The 20,149-nt window shown below is 42.4% G+C and overlaps 1 protein-coding gene across 2 annotated transcripts in view; it reads left to right on the top strand.

Annotated features, from left to right (window-relative positions):
* The window catches only part of OCA2 (OCA2 melanosomal transmembrane protein), a 459,069-nt gene that overhangs the window by 271,490 nt on the left and 167,430 nt on the right, over window positions 1–20,149 (top strand). For both annotated transcript variants that reach the window (XM_075590565.1, XM_075590564.1), the window contains 2 exons: window positions 9,078–9,134; window positions 11,631–11,755. In XM_075590565.1, the coding sequence (XP_075446680.1) occupies window positions 9,078–9,134; window positions 11,631–11,755 (182 nt within the window). The remainder of the gene's footprint in view (window positions 1–9,077; window positions 9,135–11,630; window positions 11,756–20,149) is intronic.

Raw genomic sequence — 20,149 nt, 5'->3', positions numbered from 1 at the left:
CTCCCCGTCGCTCCCTCCACATCTTTAACACTCTGTCCCCTCCCCGTCTCTCTCCCTCCATCCCCTCCCCGGCTTTCTCCCTCTGTCCCCTCCCATGCTCTCTCTCTGTCCCCTCCCTGGCTCACTCCCTCCGTCCCCTCCCCGGCTCTCTCCCTCTGTCCTCTCCCCTGCTCTTTCCCCAGCCCTGGCTCTCTCCCAAACTCTCTCCCCTTCCCTTTCTCCTCCCCCTCCCTTTCTCCTCACCCTCCCCCTGTCTCCCCCCCCCCCCTCCGTCCCCTCCTTGGCTCTCCCCACCTCTGTCCCCTCCCCGGATCTAACCCCCCTCTGTCCCCTCCCTGGCTCTAAACCCCCTCTGTCCCCTCCCTTGCTCTAACACCCCCTCTGTCCCCTCCCTGACTTTCCGCCCCCTCCTTGCTCTCCTCCCTCCCCCGCTTTCTCTCAGGCTTTCTTCCCGTCCCCTCCCCCCCTCCCAGTCTGCTCCCCCTCCATCCCCTCATAGTCTCCCCCTTCTCCCCGTCGCTCACTCCCCATCTTTAACCCTCTGTCCCCTCCCTGGCTCTCTCCTCCGTCCCCTCCCTGCCCCCCCCCCCCCAGCTCTCTCCCCAGCTCTCTCCCAAGCCCTGGCTCTCTTCCCCCTCCCTGGCTCTCTCTCAGACTCTCTCCCCCTCCCTTTTTCCTTCTCTTCCCTTTCTACTCCCCCTCCCTGGCTCTACCCCCCCTTTGTCCCCTCCCTGGTTCTCCCCCCCTCCATCCCTCCCTGGTTCTCCCGCCCCCCCTCCGTCTCCTCCCTGGCTCTCTGTCCCCTCCCCGGCTCTCTCCTCGCTCTCTCCCAGGCTTTCTCCCCATCCCCACCCTTCGGTCCCCTCTAGTCTCCTCCCCCTCCACTGCCTAAGTCTCCTCCCCCTCCGTCTCCTCCCTGTCGCTCTCCCCATCTTTAACCCTCTTTCCCCTCCCCGGCTCTCTCCCTCCATCCCCTCCCCAGCTCTCTCCCCAGCCCTGGCTCTCTCCCCCTCCCTGGCTCACACACTTGACTAATAAGGATTTACCCCATAAAGTTAATCTTGCTGGTGAAAAATACAAGCAATTTGCTTCCCTCGATTCACCATACTATCTCTATGAGAAATTTGGAAGCAATTCTACCCTAATGAGGAATCAAAATATCTTACCAAGAGATTTACGTTCAATTACCATTGTGAAAACTGGATAGGAGAACATAAACCAATATACCCTGTTTTTTCAATTCCACATTTTTTCATTAGAGGAATTTGGATACTTAACCTTTAAGGGACTTCCAGAAGCTTGTCTGCCATTTATATGGTTTAGCTTTAGCAAGGTTCAGGTGGAACACATTTTGTAGGTTTTTATTAATTGTATTTGGATAAATTAGGTATTTTTTATGTCATAATGCTCTGTTATTGAAGTCCTTGGTCACAATTGTATTCCTTTTATTATAGTCAAGATTATCAGTTCATGCGCCAGAGTCCTTTTATTCTCTTCCATTATGCAAGGAGCCGGAATTCATGTGAATTGTTCCTCACTTCTGTGCTAAATTGGTATCAGAATTTGCCATGAATCCGGATTTTGTGGTCGTTTCTTTTTGCCTTCACCCGCCTAAAGAAAAGGAGAAAATATGACATCTGGATGTAGTTAGAGCATTTACGGCTGATATCCAGAAGACAGCAGAGTTTTGGAAAACCTCAAGGCTGCTTGTTCTTTTCCAAAGCCCCAGAAAAGGGCTATTGGCCTCAGCCGCATCTATTTCAAGGTGGATCACAACAGCCAGCAGCGAAGCGTGGGGCTAATTCAACAAGAGCTATGGCAACTTCTTGTGCGGAGCTATGGCAACTTCTTGTGCGGAGAAATCACAGGCCTCCACACAAGACATACAGTATGTACAGTAAGGTAGCAATATGGTCCTCATTAGATACCTTCTCTAAGCATTACAGTATAAGTTACAGTAGATCTCTAGGAATCGGCTGATACGAGATTTGAGAAGAACGTTTTACAAGTCATAATTCTGTCAGCTACTAAGGGTGTACCCATCCAATCTATTTTACTGCTTTGGAACATCCCTGCTGTTATAGAGGACACTAAAGAAATTGGACAATATACCTACCAATATTTCTGTTTCTTCCAGTCTTCTATAGCAACATACTTTCCTCCCTTGCTTTTTGTTTCACCTGTTTATTTTGGTTTATTTGGGCTACTTTTTAGTAGCTTAGATAACGGATAACTGACTAAGGAACAGCCCACAACAACTTTTAAACCTGTGTCAAAACTCTTGTCCTTCCCCAGCTAGAAACTAAAATATCGGTAGGAACATTTCATATTTTCTTTTAAATAAGACACCATTCTTAGCTGATTATTTCCTGCAATAAACTGAAGTGCATATAACTGTAATACATATATTGTCAATACTTGTAAATTGCAGGTTACTAGATTTGTTTTTATTCCTTTCATCAAGCAAATTTTTGTTTACAAAGTAATAAGCAATTTAATCACACAAAATGACACACGCAAATTATCTTTTATTCTGATTGCATCAACAGGACACTTTGAATGCTTATGCCATGATTAGGATGTTTGGGTATTAAAATGATTGCTCTTATGATCAACCTGTAAGTGCACCATTTGCAATATAATTGTGGTTGAGAGGTTATTTTTAAAGCCTGTATGATAAATACCATTTCAATAATAGTGAGTGCTTTATGACATCAGATAATGAAATAAAAAAATAAATGTATACATTTGTATAATTTATTACATATCACAATCACTGTAATCCCAATTTGAGATTCGTGACATTGCTTTTGTGTATAATGCTTAACTATGACTATGACTAAGAGTATAGCAGAATATGTATTCCATAAACCATCTGAACGTGTCATGAAATGGTTAAAAAAACAAACAAAAAAAATCAGGATTATTTTGGCATTTTTGGAATTGCTTGATTTACCCATGACTCAAGCTGGACCACTCTCCCATTCCCAATAAAACACCATACAACTTCTTTGAATAAATTAGTGGCCACAGCTTTATTTATTACAACAGATAAATACAGTATCTCATATTTATCCCCGACAAGGGACCCAGACAGATTTCTCCACTCACATCTACCGGAGCTCAAGGGATGCCCTTAACTCGTGCTCATCTAGACATTCAGTACCTTAGTCTAAATGCACAGAGCCCTCAAGGTCACTACTATACCCACCAAACCTAGTCAGGAATGGTACTGCCTTCCACAGATTCCATCTGGCAGGTCACCACCATTCCAGCCGCAGCAACCTGGAATGGTACCGTCTTCCCCAACTAAAATAATCCTGAGGTCTGCGACCTCCTTCCAGGAGAAAATACTGACTGAGTCCCCCTCCTAACATGGCCGTAGTTATCTTCCTTCTAGATCTGTCTACTTCTGCGTAGTTTCTGGACTGACATTCCGTACCCCACTTACAATGGCCCACATCGTAATGCCGCCAGCAAGAACCCCCCTTCTTCTTGACTGACTTCCCAGCTTGCTGCGAGCTGCCGGCCCCGAACAGAAAGGAGTCAGTTTTATGCGACATCACTCTGGCCATCCACAGGTCCATATCTTTCACGTCCCACTGCAACTGTTTCCTAATCGCCTTTTTTTTCCTTGAAGTCCCTATCGTACTTTCACCACTCCGGACTCACTTAAAACTTATAGGCCTCCCAAATCGTATCCACATACTCAAAGAATGCCAAGTAATGCTCTGGCTACTTCTTCCCTATCACGCTGGCTAAAATTTCAAAGGCCTGCTGCCAGTCCCCCAAAAATTTGGGAGCCTGCCTCCTTTCCCTTTCTTCCTCCTTTCTCGTCCTTCTTTTTGTCCGACTTTGTCGACTCCTTATAGTCTAGCAATAAAGTCAGTATTTCAACATAATCATTCTTCAATACCCGCTCTTTCACTGCCACCGATGGGTCCATCCCCAGCGGGCTGGCTAAGCAAAGTGTCCTTAAAACTAGCATCCTACACCTCTTCCTCTTTCTCTTGTCCTATGCTTTCACAACCCCTTTCTCCGGTTCCCTCGCTGGTGTCACTGCTACCCCTTCCTTTCCCCCCACTGCCACCGCTGTCACCCAAGCTGCCACACTAGTCACCCAACTTACTACAACTGGAGTTCCTACCACATTGTAGGAGACCCTGAAGGTGCCCCCCCACCCTTGTGACACCTCTAACCCCTGCTTCAAACTGCCCTCAATGTTACCTCTCCCTCCACACCCCTGCCACCGATTGACAACCACCCTCCCACTTACCACACCCTATGACCCTGTGTAAGCACCCTAAAACTAACCCTGTCCACTTCTAGGTGCCCCCCCACCCCGCTCGGAGGCTGGCTGCATTCTTCTCTGTGCCATTCGAGCATCCTGGGAGGTCAGGGCCTCTGTAGTACTAGCTGTTCTCTGCTGTGGTTCCTGCTCATCCGCTCCCTGCTGCTTTGGGTGGCCGCAGGCTCCAGTCCGCCCCTTACGATGCTCCACCCCCGCTCCCTCTCCTCATGGTGTGTCCTCTCTTTGCACTCACCGGTCCAGATCCTGACACCTCAAGGCCTTAGCCATGGAGCCCACACTGCTACTAAAGATGGGTAAAAACATAAAAATCTTTTCCCCTAATCTTTTTAATCCGCAATCTGCTCTGTGATGCGAAATCCATGGATTGATTTGATAAAGTCTCAATCCGTGCGGATTTTACGCCGAATCACCGTGGAGTTACCCTTGAAATCCACCATTTTCTCCAATCCGCACAGATTTTACCAAGAATCCATGTTACAACACAATCTACGTGAATTTTAACCCTGAAATCTGCCCTCGCGTCCAATTCGCACAGATTTTACCAGGAATCTGCTTCTGTGTCCATCTGCGAGAGTTTCCTCTGATAAATCCTCCCCCATTTTGCAAAATCCATATGACTTTGACCTCATAATCAACGACCCTGTAAAAATCCGTGCAAACTCTGTACAATATACCCAAACTGCGCCCCCTGTCAAAATCCATGCAAACTCTGTACAATATACAAGTCCACGCCATGTGACTGAATCTTCTCTAATCTGCTGATTCTGCGCTAGCACCCCACCCCGGTGGAATCCACCATCCACCAGAGGATTATCAAAACAGCAATCTAGCTATGGATTCCGGAATCCGACCATGCTAATCCCACCCAATCGCACTACCCCTCCCAAATCCAACCCAAAAAAATCCTAGACCAAAAAACTGTCTAATTTTCTGTGGCTTGAAAAACCCACAAACTAAACATTTTCCTTTCCCTATCTTCCACGACCACCTCTGCTGCTGCCTCTCCACTCCGCCAGGTGATCCCTCTTGCCACCAAGTACTGGACCCAGCAGCCTCTCAGGACAGTGCCACCACGTTTCCTCCTGCAGCTCCCTCATTCATGAGTCTACGCCGCTGACCGCGACCGCCATCATCTCCGCTCGGCACTCAGACCGTGTCTTTCTTTCTCCCTGTCCTGCAGCCATCTCTCAGGATCAGAATAATAGGAACATCTGACTTCTGTCCAGTAGATCTTATAGGAAAGAGGAAGCTAGGATCCCTCCCCCTTGTCCTAAATACCTCTTAATCCCTTCCCCTGGCCTTACTGCTCCTTATGGTGAGGGGCCCGTTGGACCCCTTTTTTACAAGCCCAGGTCTTTCTATTCTCTTTGAACCACTGGTTGTTTGCTAAACATTTTTTTGTTTATGCCTAATACTGAAGAAGCACAATTGCTGTTGCCAAGTGATAGTGCAGTTCGCTTGTGATAACATGATCAGGGCAGTGACCGTATTGCTATTTGGAGTGTTCAAACTTTGGGTTTCAGGATTGTTTTGTATCCCTTTACACAAACTGATGCCATATAGAATACAGAATTAGTTTTAATTCTACAGGCCTAATGTATACAGATCAGAACATTAGATATGAAAGTATAATAGCTCATGCAGGAGTTAATTCTATGAAATCACATTCATAGGTAATGAAGTTCAGCTTATTAAAACGTGAGAATCCATCGTTTTGTACTGTTCTGCTGTGTACATATTTTACTTGCAGATGTAGCAGATTTTATTAATCCCATTAATGCATTGCATTACCGTGGGTTTTGCTGCAAGCAACATGGAAAACAATAGTAACGTGTGTGTTTGTTCTTAAAACATGCAACATTTACTTACGTTTTTGGCGTTTTTCCACATGAACGGTAATAACATTCGCTACATCTGTTAGTTCCTTGCTTGTTCAGGGATTCCTTTATTTCCTAATTATGAATGCTTGACTTTTTTACAGTCTACTTTATCTGATTCACTTTCTTTGTGCAGTATTCCTAGCCTCTTAAATGCAATTACCACTGTGGAAATGCCACACAGATTAAGCAAAAAGGAAAATTACTCTTTACAAAAGAATACATGCCACGTACCTTGACCCTTTCATTTGTTGTCAGCCAGATCCAACTTTTGCTTGCACCATATTAACAAGTGAGATAAAAGTACTTCAGAGAATAGGGTCTCATAGCTTTTTCTCAGTCAGATAAGCAATGAATATTTAATTCCTATACCAGATGCAGTCACATTGTTTGACAGTCTAACCTAGTGTAAATGTATTTTAATGGAAGTAATCTGTACAACTGCTTAAAACTAGATGATAAAAAAAACACATTTAAATGTATTATACTTCAAATAAATGTCCACACTGTAACTACGTTTATGGTGGGTATTTGTTGCTATATATTCCTGTGACGTTTACAATTGCTATAACCAGTGGTCGACAAATCACCAAAAAATCTACTCGCCGAACAAAAAAATCTACTCGCCACCTAGTACCACACGTGTACTGCTTGGGCCAATAGGAGCTCGCCACGATGTTAAATCCACTCGCCCGGGGCATGCAAATGTATAGGTTTGTCGAACACTGGCTATAACCATCTACCCTAGATGGATTATAATTCCTAAGTGGTATCAGTAATTCCGGAAATTCCATTTCCATGGTTGGTCTGCAATGCTAAACTTGCAAATGCTGGTATGATTGCGTTTAAAAAAGCAACAATAATAGGGTTAACATTGTTTCTGTACTGATCTATCGATCATTGTTTAAAAATGTACTTTAATGACTGACATACTCTGTTTAAGGCTACGATTGTAAGTGAAAACAATGCAACATTTTCAAATCTTTAAAAATTATTTAACAATACTTATACTGGTCCTTTTTGTATTATGTTTACAAAGGACATGAATCGCTTGTGAGCCATATTATGACTGATATTAATTCAATTTGGGGTACTGCACTCTGAATTGGTTATTCTTAAACTGGAGTGAGAATAGATTTGAGATTTAAAAATTTTTTTTTGCATTTCTTTACTTAAAACTGTCAACTTCAGAATGAGTAATCTAGTACATTTGAGATTTAAGTGACACAAGGATAGATTATAAGTCATTTTATAGCTGTTAAAACTAAAAATAATCCATTGTACATTCATGGCACCAAAGTCAATAGCTGCTATTTGTTGCTTCAAGGTCTTTTATATAGCTTGGTTATACAGTACATTGCTGACTGGAAATTAAATGTAACCATGGATACATTACACGCACAATTTGTACAGTGTCGACACTCACCAAGACATTCAGATGCACTGGATTTTGTATCTCCAACCTTTCTTAAATATGATTGCTTGTAAAATGTTTTGTGAACGGAGCGCTTCTTGAAGCTTTGTATTGTTTTTAAATTGAGCCTTATCCACCTGATCTAGTTGACATTAAAATAGTTTTTATCATAAAAAGCAAGTATAATAAAAATAAATTTCTCGAGAAAACACTACAAAATGTAAATTGTACTGTAAATTACACGAATATTAGAAAATATAAGATATGCAAAGACAAGTCATGCAAATTATGCTTCCCGTGATTTGAAGGTTATTACTTGTGTCCTAAATAATATTCTCTTTAAACTTCGATAATATCATCTGTTTGTTTCATCATGAAGGTTTCAAAATCTTTTTAATTTCATATTCAAGCAAGAGATGCTGTTTTCTTGCAATAAAACGTGAATTCTAACAGAGTAAATGTGAGAAGTTCTGACCAATATACTTCCTACTAAACATTTAGAGCAGTGTTCAAATGTTTTAAAATTGTCTGCCACAAATCTTTACACTTTTGTATATGTGTGTGAAGATCACCTACTGTATAGGAACAGCTTAATTACCTAATTGGTTCATGATCGTTGCATAATTGAAAATAAAATTACCTGAAACACTGAATACTGATACAGATGTAGCAAGGTATATTTGTTGTTTTGCCGAGGCAGCTCACTGTCCCGCTACTGCAATGATCGGGGTACGGACGGATTAACGCTGTGGGGCGTCCGATCAGGGAACCTTCCTGTGGCAGACAAGGCAGAACTGTGGACAGTAAGTCTTGCTACATCTGTGCATGTGTGTTTTCACTTTTCTAGAAAGCACAAGAATGTGCATAACAATCAGGTCCAGCTATAGCTTAACCAGGGCCCTACCTGGATCCCCTGAGTTGGTGGCCCTGAAAGTGTGTGTGTCACTCTACCTTCTCGCACTCCCCCAACTTCCGGCGCCGTAGGAATGAGGGTGTTGGTATGAGCGGGCCCTGCATCAGAGGAGAGCTGGGGCTCCATAGTACATGGAGGCCACTTCCAGCATCAAACACCTGCATCCCCTGAAGCCACCGGGCCTTGGACATTTTGTCCCACCTTCCAGCTTTCCCCCCTGTTGGCGGCCCTGTTAACATACTTGACATGACCGATTGATCATCTTTTGGCCCTCTTTTCCTTCACTGCTTGTTGATGTAATTTGTTGCACATGTACTGTACAATTTCTGTTAATGATATGTTATTGTTTAGATATTTTAATACCCATTTCCCTATGGGAGGTTGTCCATAACTGTCATATTTTTGTTATGCCTTTATATCAATGGATAGTTTAACCTGGAATGCATTTTCGGAACCTGGTTTGCAGTACAGATAAGTGCCATACTTGCACACTATTTCACATCAGCAATCATTATCTCTAAAAAATGTAAATGGTCTTCTTTCTTGCTTTTTTTTTTTTAGATGATTTTAGTGGCTGTTTTCTCAGATACTGGATTCTTTGAGTACTGTTCTGTAAAGGTAAGCATGTAGGTGTAGAGTGAGCATCTAGATGTCCTGCGATTAAAAATAATCAACATTTTTATTTGTTTAGTCTTTGTTGAGAAAAAAAAGAAAACAATATTACATGATGGTTTTCACGTTATATTTAGCAGTGGTCTTCACATTTTCTTTATCCAGGTTGAGATTCTCCATATACTTTACGCAGCTATATTATAGCAGAAAGGACTTCTGCATCCCTAGATAAACACTGATTGGAGCCCATACTGTTTAGGCATATTTAAGGGGATAATCCTCATAGGACTAAAGTTGTGTGAATGTCTTCAAATGTGCGTTGGACATTTGTTCATGATTTCCTCCCCAATTATGAGTTTTTGGGAAATTTTCATGACATTTCACATTTTGTGGGTATGCGCAATTTGCAAACACACGGTAGGAATGCAACTTTTGCTACTTGCAATCATTTTTTATGAAATGTGTAAAAGGGCCTTTTTGCCACTTCCTTCTGGTTGTTTTTTGGGTCAGTTATGTGGGATTGCACATATAAATTTAATGTGAAGTAGAGGTCAGAAACAGAAAAAAATATTAAAAAAATAAAGGTGGACAGTCTAAATAAGGTGCAAGTGTGTACTGTACTGTGCTACTTCATTCCAATATAAATGGTACAGTATATCTCACTCTGATTGGTAGAAACCTTAACTGGCTATTAAATTCCCAAAGCAGCATAAACATATATTTATTAAAGCATATAAAAATACAAAAACTGCTGAAAAATAACAGATATTAAAAATTATATAAATGAAAAACCATTATATTGAAAATATTTTTTTTAATACTGTATGTATAATATTTAACGTATAAGCCAAACGTACATATGTAGAAATAGAACAAAAAGCGCAACTAGTATACAATTACCACCTGTGTATAATGACACAATTTACAATATATATATGATACAATTTATCACTATATAATAAAAAAGGTGCTAACCAAAGTGACAATACATTCCCTAATCTTTGCTGCCAAGAAGGTCCACGACCCCACAAGTGCCGAGTAGATTACACTGTGTAGAATGACCTAGGCGCACAAGAAAAAAGAAAGAAGGAGGGGGAGGGGGGAGACATAGAGTAGTATGTCTATATAAATAATAATATTGAGTGCTAAATAATGCACTTACAATACATGGAGGATTGTAGAATTAGTTCAATTGAATTATTCAGGAACACTGTGAAAACTTGGACTGTAGTATGATCAGATATGTTCTTGCTTATAATCTTTTAACCAAGATCATTTAGATTGCTTGTACTGTAAATATCTTCATATAATGTCCAATGGTAAATGAAAATGAAATAGTAGAACTTTTAAACTATTTATTAAAAAACAATCTAATAATATAGGTTCTACACTATGTCGTCGTCCCCCCCCCCTTTCTTACTTTTTTTTCTTGTACATATATATCAGGGGCAAGAAAAAGTTTGTGAACCCCAATGATAATTACGGAAATTCCATAGTTTTTCCATGATAACCTTCATGAATCAAAGCCAAGAGTTCGAAATGTATAGAAAGTGGGTGCTCTAAAGACGGTGAAATCTTCATGCAATTACAGTAAATCCATAAGTATACGGCTCCTATCAAAGACTATACTACGGAGTGGGTAGATAATTAAGTGATCTCTGAGTGACCAGTCAAAATACAATATAACTTCTCCTGAAGGAAACAATCAAAAATGCTCAATATCACCTTGATGTAACCTCATTGGAGAGAATCAGATATGTACTGGTATTCATCCATATCCATAAATCACATAAGAAATAATAGGAAACAATCTTACCCACTCCTTGAGTCTAAAGAGTCCGCAGTGGCGTGCCAGATGGTGATGCAGAAGTCCAATGATAGAGAGTAGAAGAAAGCAGCACACTTGCCAGGCAGTCAGGTGGTATGAAAATAAAAATCTATTTATTCAGTGTATATATATATATATACACACACACACTCCACCATATAGCATATTAAAATATTACTTGTGAGCACATTCACATGTCTTAGACAGACAACCCTGCCCTTCACAATTATCACCTAACCTACAGCACTATACTATTATATTGTATAATTTATAAATTGTTATTTTACTTATTTTATAGTTTAGAAATTATAAATGATACCATATCATACAGGAATCAAACCCAGGGCCTTTCATATACAGGTACCATTGCTCTACATCTACACCACAGGCTTGGTGTGACATAACAGACTCTGTGTACACTTCACTGTGTACTATGTAGATGTCCTGAGGATCATCTCATGGCCATCAGAGGCTTATCCGGATCTACCTGACTGGACTCTAATACGTGGTTTGATCCATATTTGCCTATCCTTGTTTTCTGGACTTCTAATTAACCTTGGGGCGCCGAAGTCATTTATTGTTTGTTTATATGTTTTGGTGACTTTCCACAGAGTGCACAAATATTTTTAATTATTTACTGTACTTCCACTTGTTTCTTTTTTATTTTCTCTCAGGCTTACCAGCTATCTAGAGGAAGAGTGTGGCCCATGATAACAATTCTCTGCCTCATTGCGGCAATTCTGTCTGCATTCTTAGATAATGTCACCACAATGATGCTCTTCACGCCAGTTACAATCAGGTACATTTTATTGCAGAACTGTTTTGCTTAATGTTTTGGCGTCAAAATGTTAATGTGTTATGATGTACTGTTAAATGACCACCTGCTATTAAAGGTACAGGCCCTGCTAAGAAATTTAACCCATAGCAGTGACATGTTAAATCTTCCCCCATCCCCATTTTACTGACTTTTTTAAAATTAAATAAATAACTTATTAGTTTGTGAACTTGAGGCATGAGATTTGATCTCCCACTTTTCTTATTATATTATGTGCTAAACAGTAGTTTGCACAAGCAACGCACTCTCCTTATCTTTGTGTCCTGTAACGGCTATAGTGATGGAAAAATTATTTGACTAACATTAAAGCTGCAGTTCAGTCAATATCCTGCATGTGTGTTTTTTTTAATAAATCAGTTCTGTAGTAAGAAAAAATACTTTTAGCATTTTCTGTTTTAAAAAAACAACAACTTTTAAAGACCAATTTTCTTGTATTCTATTTTAACAGCCATTTGCTAAGGCGCTGCCCCTTCATGTCCTGTCACAAGCCCTGGCACACCCCTTTGTCAGCCCTGCCCTCCCTCTAGCACGTGTCAGTGCAGAATTGCTCATGAATATTCATGAGCTTCCACTGACAGACAAGCAGAATATAAACAGATCCCTTCACTAATTATGTCACCAAATTTCGCCTATCAATACATGGAGAACGAATTGACCTGCAGCTATACAGTTCTTTAGGTAATTAGAGATTGCACACATAAAACTATTGAAGTAAAAAAATAAATTAAAAAAAAAAAAAAGACTGAACTGCAGCTTTAAGAAGTGCCCAAAAAATTTGTGTGTGAAAGAAAATGTAATGGGCTCTAAAGTGGCAGCTCCCAAATCACAGATTTCTTGTTCCGTTTATGAAGGTAATACTTTGGGTGGATGTTGAAGCGCACAGTGACTACCAAGGTGATAAAATAGAGGTAATAAAGCACAACGTGTGATGCAGAGAAGGTCAGAGAGAATGTGATTAATACTATTCACCAGGGCCAGCTTGTGATTTTGTGGGGCTCAGTGCAGGGGCTTTCTCGGGCCCATGACCTGGTCTGGCGGGCTTTTCTCCTCAGACGTCATGGCAACGCCATTTAAAGTTGCAGTGCCATGATGGGACACTATAGGAGAGGAGATGCAGCTGCACCAGGTTAGAGATACTTGGAGGCCCCGCACTCTCGCCCGACAATCAGTTTAACTGTTGTGGGGAAGAGCGCGGGGTTCGGTGCAATGGCACCGACAGAACCGACATCTAGCTAGCCCTGCTGTTCACACTTGGGGATTGTGATGGTGCTCATCTTGAATCAGGAAGCGGACTCGCAGAGCTGAGGTAGGAATGCAGAATAAAGTCCTGTTAGAGTATCCATAGTCGGTAAGCAGGCAGAGGGCAGGCAGCAGTGGTGCAGAGTCCAAGCGACAGGCAAAAGGTCAGGGCAGAGGTGCAAAGTTCAGGCAGAAGGCAGCGAGGTTGGTGTCACAGTCTGGGGTAAGCAATAGGGACTCCAAAAAGGCAAAAGAGTAATTCATGAATGCGAAGATCAAACGGAACTGCAGCAAAGACACCTTTGCTCGGCGACTCCCACTGGGAACTGCAGCCTTAAGTAGCAAGCTGCCTGTAACCAAAATGGCTTAACTGAGGAGAAAAGGCAGGCAAGCTGGAAAATACGGACTGGAGAAAACCCCAGCCCAGATCGGGCAGAATCCTTACATTACCCCATATCCCCCCTTTTGGAGCGACCTCCGGGCGAGCAACTGTAGTGCCGACGAGTATTCTAAAACAAATCTGGGGCAATCACCAACAAGACCCAGATACATGCTTGGTACATCCTGGGTACATGCAACATTTCAGTGACATTTTTGCAGACAGACTAATGGCCCATCGGATTAATAGCAGGGGTCGCAGACAGTCCCATTGAAACTGAATGGGACTGCCAGGGACCCCTTCTGTGTTAATCCTATGGGCCATTAGTCACTGCAGAAATGTCACTGAAATGTTTGCAGCATATACCCAGCATGTACCTGGATCTTGTTGGTGATAGCCCCAGATTTTCCAAGGCAAGTTTAAGGCAAGTTTTAGAATACTCGTCGGCACACCTGTAAGCCGGCTTAGCCGGAAAGTTGCGATGAAATGTCTGGACTAGGTTAGGGGCATGGACCTCCTTGGACTTAAAGCACTCCTCAGGGCCTTATCCCTTCCACTGGACCAAGTATTGTAGTCCGCCACGAGATCTTCTGGAATCAAGAATCTGGTATACCTCGAACTCCTCCTTGCCAACCACCAAGATTGCTCTAGAAGGAGGGAGACTAGGAGAAGAGAAAGTGTCCTGGATTCACTTTTTCAGGAGAGAGACATGGAACACCGGAGGCATCTTCAAACTAGCCGGGAGTTCAAATTTAACACCACCGGGTTGACCTGTTTCAGGATCTTGAGAGGTTCAATGAATTTGGGACCGAGTTTGGAGGAGGGCAGTTTCAGCCAGACATTCCTTGTAGCCAACCAAACCTGATCTCCCACTTGAAATGGAGGAGGTGGTCGTCAGTGTTTATCCTTATGGATCTTTTGCTGGCGGCTTAAACCAGATTGGCCTGGATCCTCTTCCTGAGTAATTTGAATTCTTGGATTTTGTCATCCACTGCAGGAACTCCAGAGAGAAGACTGGGAGGGGGAAGGGCAGCAAGATGTACCCATAGACACAGAAGAACTGTGATTCCAGTGTTGAATCACGGGAGTAGGTCAAACCAGTCATCCTGTAGCTCAGTAACAAAACATTTGAGGAATTGTTCTAAGGACTGGCTTGCCCTTTCCGTGAGTCCAATGGCCTGGGGATGTTAGGAGGAAGAGAACTGCAGGGAGATACACATTCTTTGGCAGAAGGCCTTCCAAAATCTGGAGATGCAGTGTATCTATGCTATACCGCTCGGGTGTCTCCCGTTGGAGGTACGCCCCTTGAGTGACGTCACACGTATGCGCGTAGCGTAACGTCACTGTCAGCTGACAGACTCTCAGGCACAGACGCCCAAACACGCAACTGTATCCTGGTAGCATTGATACTCTGTTGAGTGGACTTAGAAACTTTGTCCCGATGCACACATAGTGTGTCCTTTTGGAGTAAGAACTTCTTCATCACTACCACGGAGGCGGCAACGGAGTTCCTGCAACACGTGACCTGGAGACGACCTGGACGCTGGTGACTAACTACAGCCACGGAGTCAGATGACATCTGGAGAGTGTTGAGGTGTACTTACCTGAGGAATCTCCTTCTATCGCCTACCCTGATGCCAGCTGTGTGGTAACTCGTGTATTGATACACGAAATGCTTATGTTCTATTTTTTTGATGTACGCAGAATACTTAGCCCTTTTTTACACTAAATATGTTTTGATATACTTCACCATTTGCGTTTTGCGCTTGTTTTTTGTCTTTTGTCTCTAGTTCTTGGGAGTGCTGAGCCACTCTGTTATTATAGCGGCATACGCAACACACCAACGGTTATGTATGGTTTTAACAATTTTTTGTCACTTCCACAGTAGGGTTGTGCCTGAAACCATTGTATAAATAGATTACAATAAGGAGGGTTTACACTAATTAGTGGAATCACTTTTAGATATTGGGTTGTTTTTTGGGTTGCGCACTTATTTCTTTCTTTAATGTCCGCAGCACGTTGGTCTGGGCGCATACAACGCAGGCTGCCAAAATCTCCTTCATGTCTTTGCGGATCTCTGGCCACCAAAATATCCGTTCAAGGAAATCACGTCTTCCTAACTCCCGGGTGACCAGCTGTCTTGGAGCTATGACACCAATGCAACACCTCACTTCGAAATTGGGGAGGGACAAATGGTTTTGACGAATGAGTGGATGTTGACCTGTGATCCTCTGCATGAGCCTGTGAAATCTTTTGTAGAAGTGAAGATGAAACTGCAGAGATGATCTGAGAAGATGGATTGATGGGCCCCTGCTCTATGTCCTTGGCATCGTTTGGAGAGAATTGCCTGGATAGTGCATCTGCTTTGACATTCTTTGATCCTGGATGATAAGAGATCACAAAGTTGAACCAAGTGAAGAAGAGAGCCCACCTCACGGGTCCGAAGTCTCTTTGCTCCTTCAATGTATTCGAGCTTTTTGTGGTCCGTCAGGATTGTGATGGGAGAAGTTATCCCCTCAAGTAAATGTCTCCATTCTTCTATAGCCATTTTCATAGCCAGTAGTTCCCAATTTCCAAAATCATAATTCCTTTCTGCGTCAGAATTATTTTTAGAAAAGAAGGCACAAGGGTGGAGTTTCCCATAAAAATCCTTCCTTTGAGAAATGACGGCTCCGGCTGCCAAATCAGATGCATTCACTTTCAGTACAAAGGGTTTCGTGGGATCTGGATGGATCAATACAGGTGCAGAAGAAAAGGTGGACTTGATTTTCTCGAAAGCCAGAAGAGCCTCAGAGGGCCATATCTTGGGATTTGCCCCTTTCTTAGTAAGAGCCGTAATGGGTGCAACTACCCTGGAGAAGTTCCTTTTTAAACATCGGTAGTAGTTGGTAAACCCAGGAAATCATTGAGTTGGTTTGAAGTCTATCAGTAGGGGCCAATCCAGAACTACGGAAACTTTTGCACGATCGATATCAAATCCATGGGAGGAGATGAAATATCCGAGGAAGGAAATATTCTTCTGTTGAAACTGACACTTCTCGAGCTTGGCAAAAATGGAGTGATCCCAAAGTCTTTGGAGAACCTGTTTAACCTGTGCCCGATGTTCAGACAAAGAACTGGGGAAGAAAAAGGATATTGTCCATATATACCACAAGAAATCGATAGAGTAGATCCCGGAAAATCTCATTGATGAAATGTTGAAATACGGCCGATGCGTTGCATAACCCGAAAGGCATGACCAAGTATTCGTAGTGGCCATCACGGGTATTAAAGGCTGTCGTCCATTCATCACTTTCTCTGTTCCTAATTAAAGTGTAAGCTCCTCGATCCAGATGGGTGAAGATCTTACCCTTGCCTAAGCAGTCAAAGTTCAGGGATGAGGGGTAGGGGATACCGGGGTGATGGGGCTGGCACCGCAGAGGCTTCCGGTAAGGGCAGTACAAGGGTAGAACCCTCCTGGAGTGTGTCCAGCCGGGTAAAAATGTCCTGAAGTTGGCTTGAAATGAGTGCCAGCTGTTGGTTTTGCAGGGCGAGGCGTGTCTCATTATCTCCGAGTAGTTTCCCATGGAAAGATATGGCTCGCTCTACCGCACCGGGATCCATGTTTGGCTGAGAAAAATGTGATGGTGGTCGTCTCAAATCAGGAAGCGGACCCGCAGGGCTGAGGTAGGAATGCAGAATAACCGACCAGAGCCCGGGGACAGAGTCATGTTACAGTATCCATAGTCGGTAAACAGGCAGAGGTCAAAGCTGGCGTAAGTGGTGCAGAGTCCTCGCGGCAGGCCAAAGGTCAGGGCAGGCAGAATTCAGCAATGTTGGGGTCATGATCTTAGGTCAGAAACAGGGATTCCAAAAAGGCAAAATGGTAATGCGTGACAGTGAAGATCAAACGGAACTGCAGCAAAGTGAACTTTGCTCGGTAACTCCAGCTTTAAGTAGCAGGCTGCCAGTAAACAAAATGGCCGAACTGAGGAGAAAGGGCAGGCAAACTGTAAAACCTGGACTTGAGCAAACCCCAGCACGGATCGAGAAGAATCCTTACAGTCAGTATATAGTGCACAAGAGAAGCAAGTCATTGTTTCTAATAATGACAATTATACCAAATAGCTTCAGAAAGATGGAGCAGAACAAAACAGTAGTGTAAATCTATATTTACTGGACACATACAGGTGGTATATTGCAGGTGGTATATTGCACTCACTAGGGGTGCTGATATTTGATAAAGTTAGTAACATACAATACTAATTTCCATTTCTAACCAGCTTATAGCAATCTCGTCCTGACTAATCACTTTCTCTCAACTTTGCTTACAGAGTAAAAAAATGTTTGTCTAATGTTCTATACTCCTAAATACATTTTGGGCTTTTATGTTCACCTTTTTTTAGGTGGTTCCTCATGCTGACCCTCCCTGTATTTTGTTGTTTGTTTTCACGCATTCTACTAAATATCATCATTGTTTTGATCAAGGTCTCTGCCTCACACGCCATCACCTCACTATACACGACTGTGATTGAACCGCTCCTTCAGCTAGTTTCCTTTCTTGCACAGTCAATCTTCCTTTTTCATGATGGATTTAGGCTGGATTGGAAGTGCAAGGCCGGTTAGATTTGAGAAAAAAATTATTTTTTTAAACCACTTTCTCTACTGTAAGCAAATGTAGCCAATATTTTGTAGTTTTTCTTAATTAGAAAATGAAGAAAGATTTCCCTTTAACCAGGGCCTTTTTCAATCAGCCTCTTGACCTCCCTGTCTTGGTTGGGAGAGAGGTAAACTGTTGTTCAGTAGCTGGTGATATCACACTCTTGATCGAATAGCTGGAGGAAATTAAACCCTTCCAATATATCAAGTTAGCATAAAATGTAAACATACAGTATCTGACACACTTACAGTAGTTTAAAAAAAAAAATCACTACATTTAATCACTTAAACATATACTTTAAATGATTTAATTGATCGTAGGGGCTGTACCTTTAAAAACTGACTTTAAAAAGGTGATGGGACTGACTTTCATAACTGTCTACAGCATCCTCAGGCTGATATTGGTTGCCCTCTACTGTTGCGGCCCCTTTTATCCTCCTACATCCCCGAATTTGTTCGGGGATGTTTTCCGCATGTCACGCGTTCAGCCGCATTCATGGCTAGACAGCGCTAATAGCGCTAAACAATGAAAACGCCAGCGGCACCTAAAACAGCCGGAACATACCGCATCTGCCCGTGGTTTTAAAAAACTCGTTGAAGCGGCCACACGAGGCTAAAGGCGGCCGCCACATTACTTACAGTTTAAGATAGGGGAGCGCAAACGTTTCCTGCTGCGCCCCCCTGTCGCCTGCACCGGAGCTTGTGCCCCCCCTCTCCTACCTGGCAGCTGCGTCAAATGACGCCCCGGGGTCACGTGACGTCAGGTGTGTGCGTGTGCTGAGAGGGAGGTTTTATCTTTTTCAGAGCTGCCCTGGTCTTGCAGTGTCATGTTGTCATGGGAACCCAGCATCATATTTCGCTGCGACATTGCATGATCCATTGCCATGACAACATGACATCACATGATGCCATGGTGCCATAGCAATGCAACTTCACATGCCACTGTGATGTTATGATGCCGCTATGCTGCATAAGGGACGCACTTCAAGGAATTGCTCAGGTTGGCCAGTTACTAGCCATACCTACTTCTAAAGGAGGGACACTGCTGCCAGCATAACGCCGTGGGCCTTGCAAAGGCCCGCCCTACTGGCTGTGACTGACTGAAGTTTCAGTTAAGTACTACTTTAGTAGTGAGTAACCCTTGTTAGTGTGGGCCCTGGGGCTCTGTGTTCCTGTACATATTTCTTACCATTAATAATAATTTAATAGTATTCATATTAATCTTAAATCACAATAATAATGTTCAAGAACATTTACTCAATTTACTCAATTATTTGCAAGGACAGGGATAAATATGTACACATTGAGTTTCTCTCGTTCTCTTTCTGCTATAAATGGTGGCTGCTGTTATAGTAAAAAACAAACAAACACTGTAGCTCAAACATTAGGACATGGTTTACTTAATAAAACTTGAAGCTGGACCATTAACCTGTGACATGCGTTAAGTAGTACTGCTAGTGAGTGAGATTGTTTTAAACAATCCAACGTCGGGTTCTACATAAACATATCCGTGGACTTGGTTTACTTTAAATCTGAAGTCAGATTATTTAACATCCGAGAAAGCAAGTTTTATGGACGGTTTTTAAATAATCTGTGAGGATTATTGGTGGTACAACCCAAAGTCTGATTTTAATGCGTGAAACGGATTTTGAATGAAAAGTCCAGGAAGGGGATTTGGACCAGTGCGCCCATCTCTATTTGAAATATGTATGCTCATAATATTCAAATATTTTTACTCAATTAACCTTTATGGAAGGTTTAATATCAATTAAAGGGTTATCAAGTGAAGGTGTATTTCCTAATGCATGCAATGGTTAGTAGGGAGGTATAATCAGTTGCCTATTCTTTCATGGGTCTTATAACTGGTGTAAGGGCTTTCTTAAGAAATGGTGCAGTTGAAGTTAAATAATTTGCAAATGCTAATTGAAATAATATTGACATCTCAATTGGCAGTCGTTTCCATGGAAACAGAGCATGATTTCGAGAAACCTCCTTATAACTAGGATTCAGGTTATTATGGAGTTTGGAAATATGTACTAAAGAGAAAATCCACTGTAATTGTAGTATTATAAAAATAGACTTTATGTATTACAGGAGGTCTG

This window comes from Ascaphus truei, chromosome 3 (assembly GCF_040206685.1).
Source record: "Ascaphus truei isolate aAscTru1 chromosome 3, aAscTru1.hap1, whole genome shotgun sequence".
Taxonomy (NCBI): domain Eukaryota; kingdom Metazoa; phylum Chordata; class Amphibia; order Anura; family Ascaphidae; genus Ascaphus; species Ascaphus truei.
Note: the sequence above shows the minus strand (reverse complement) of the source record. Positions and strands in the feature narration are given on the sequence as shown.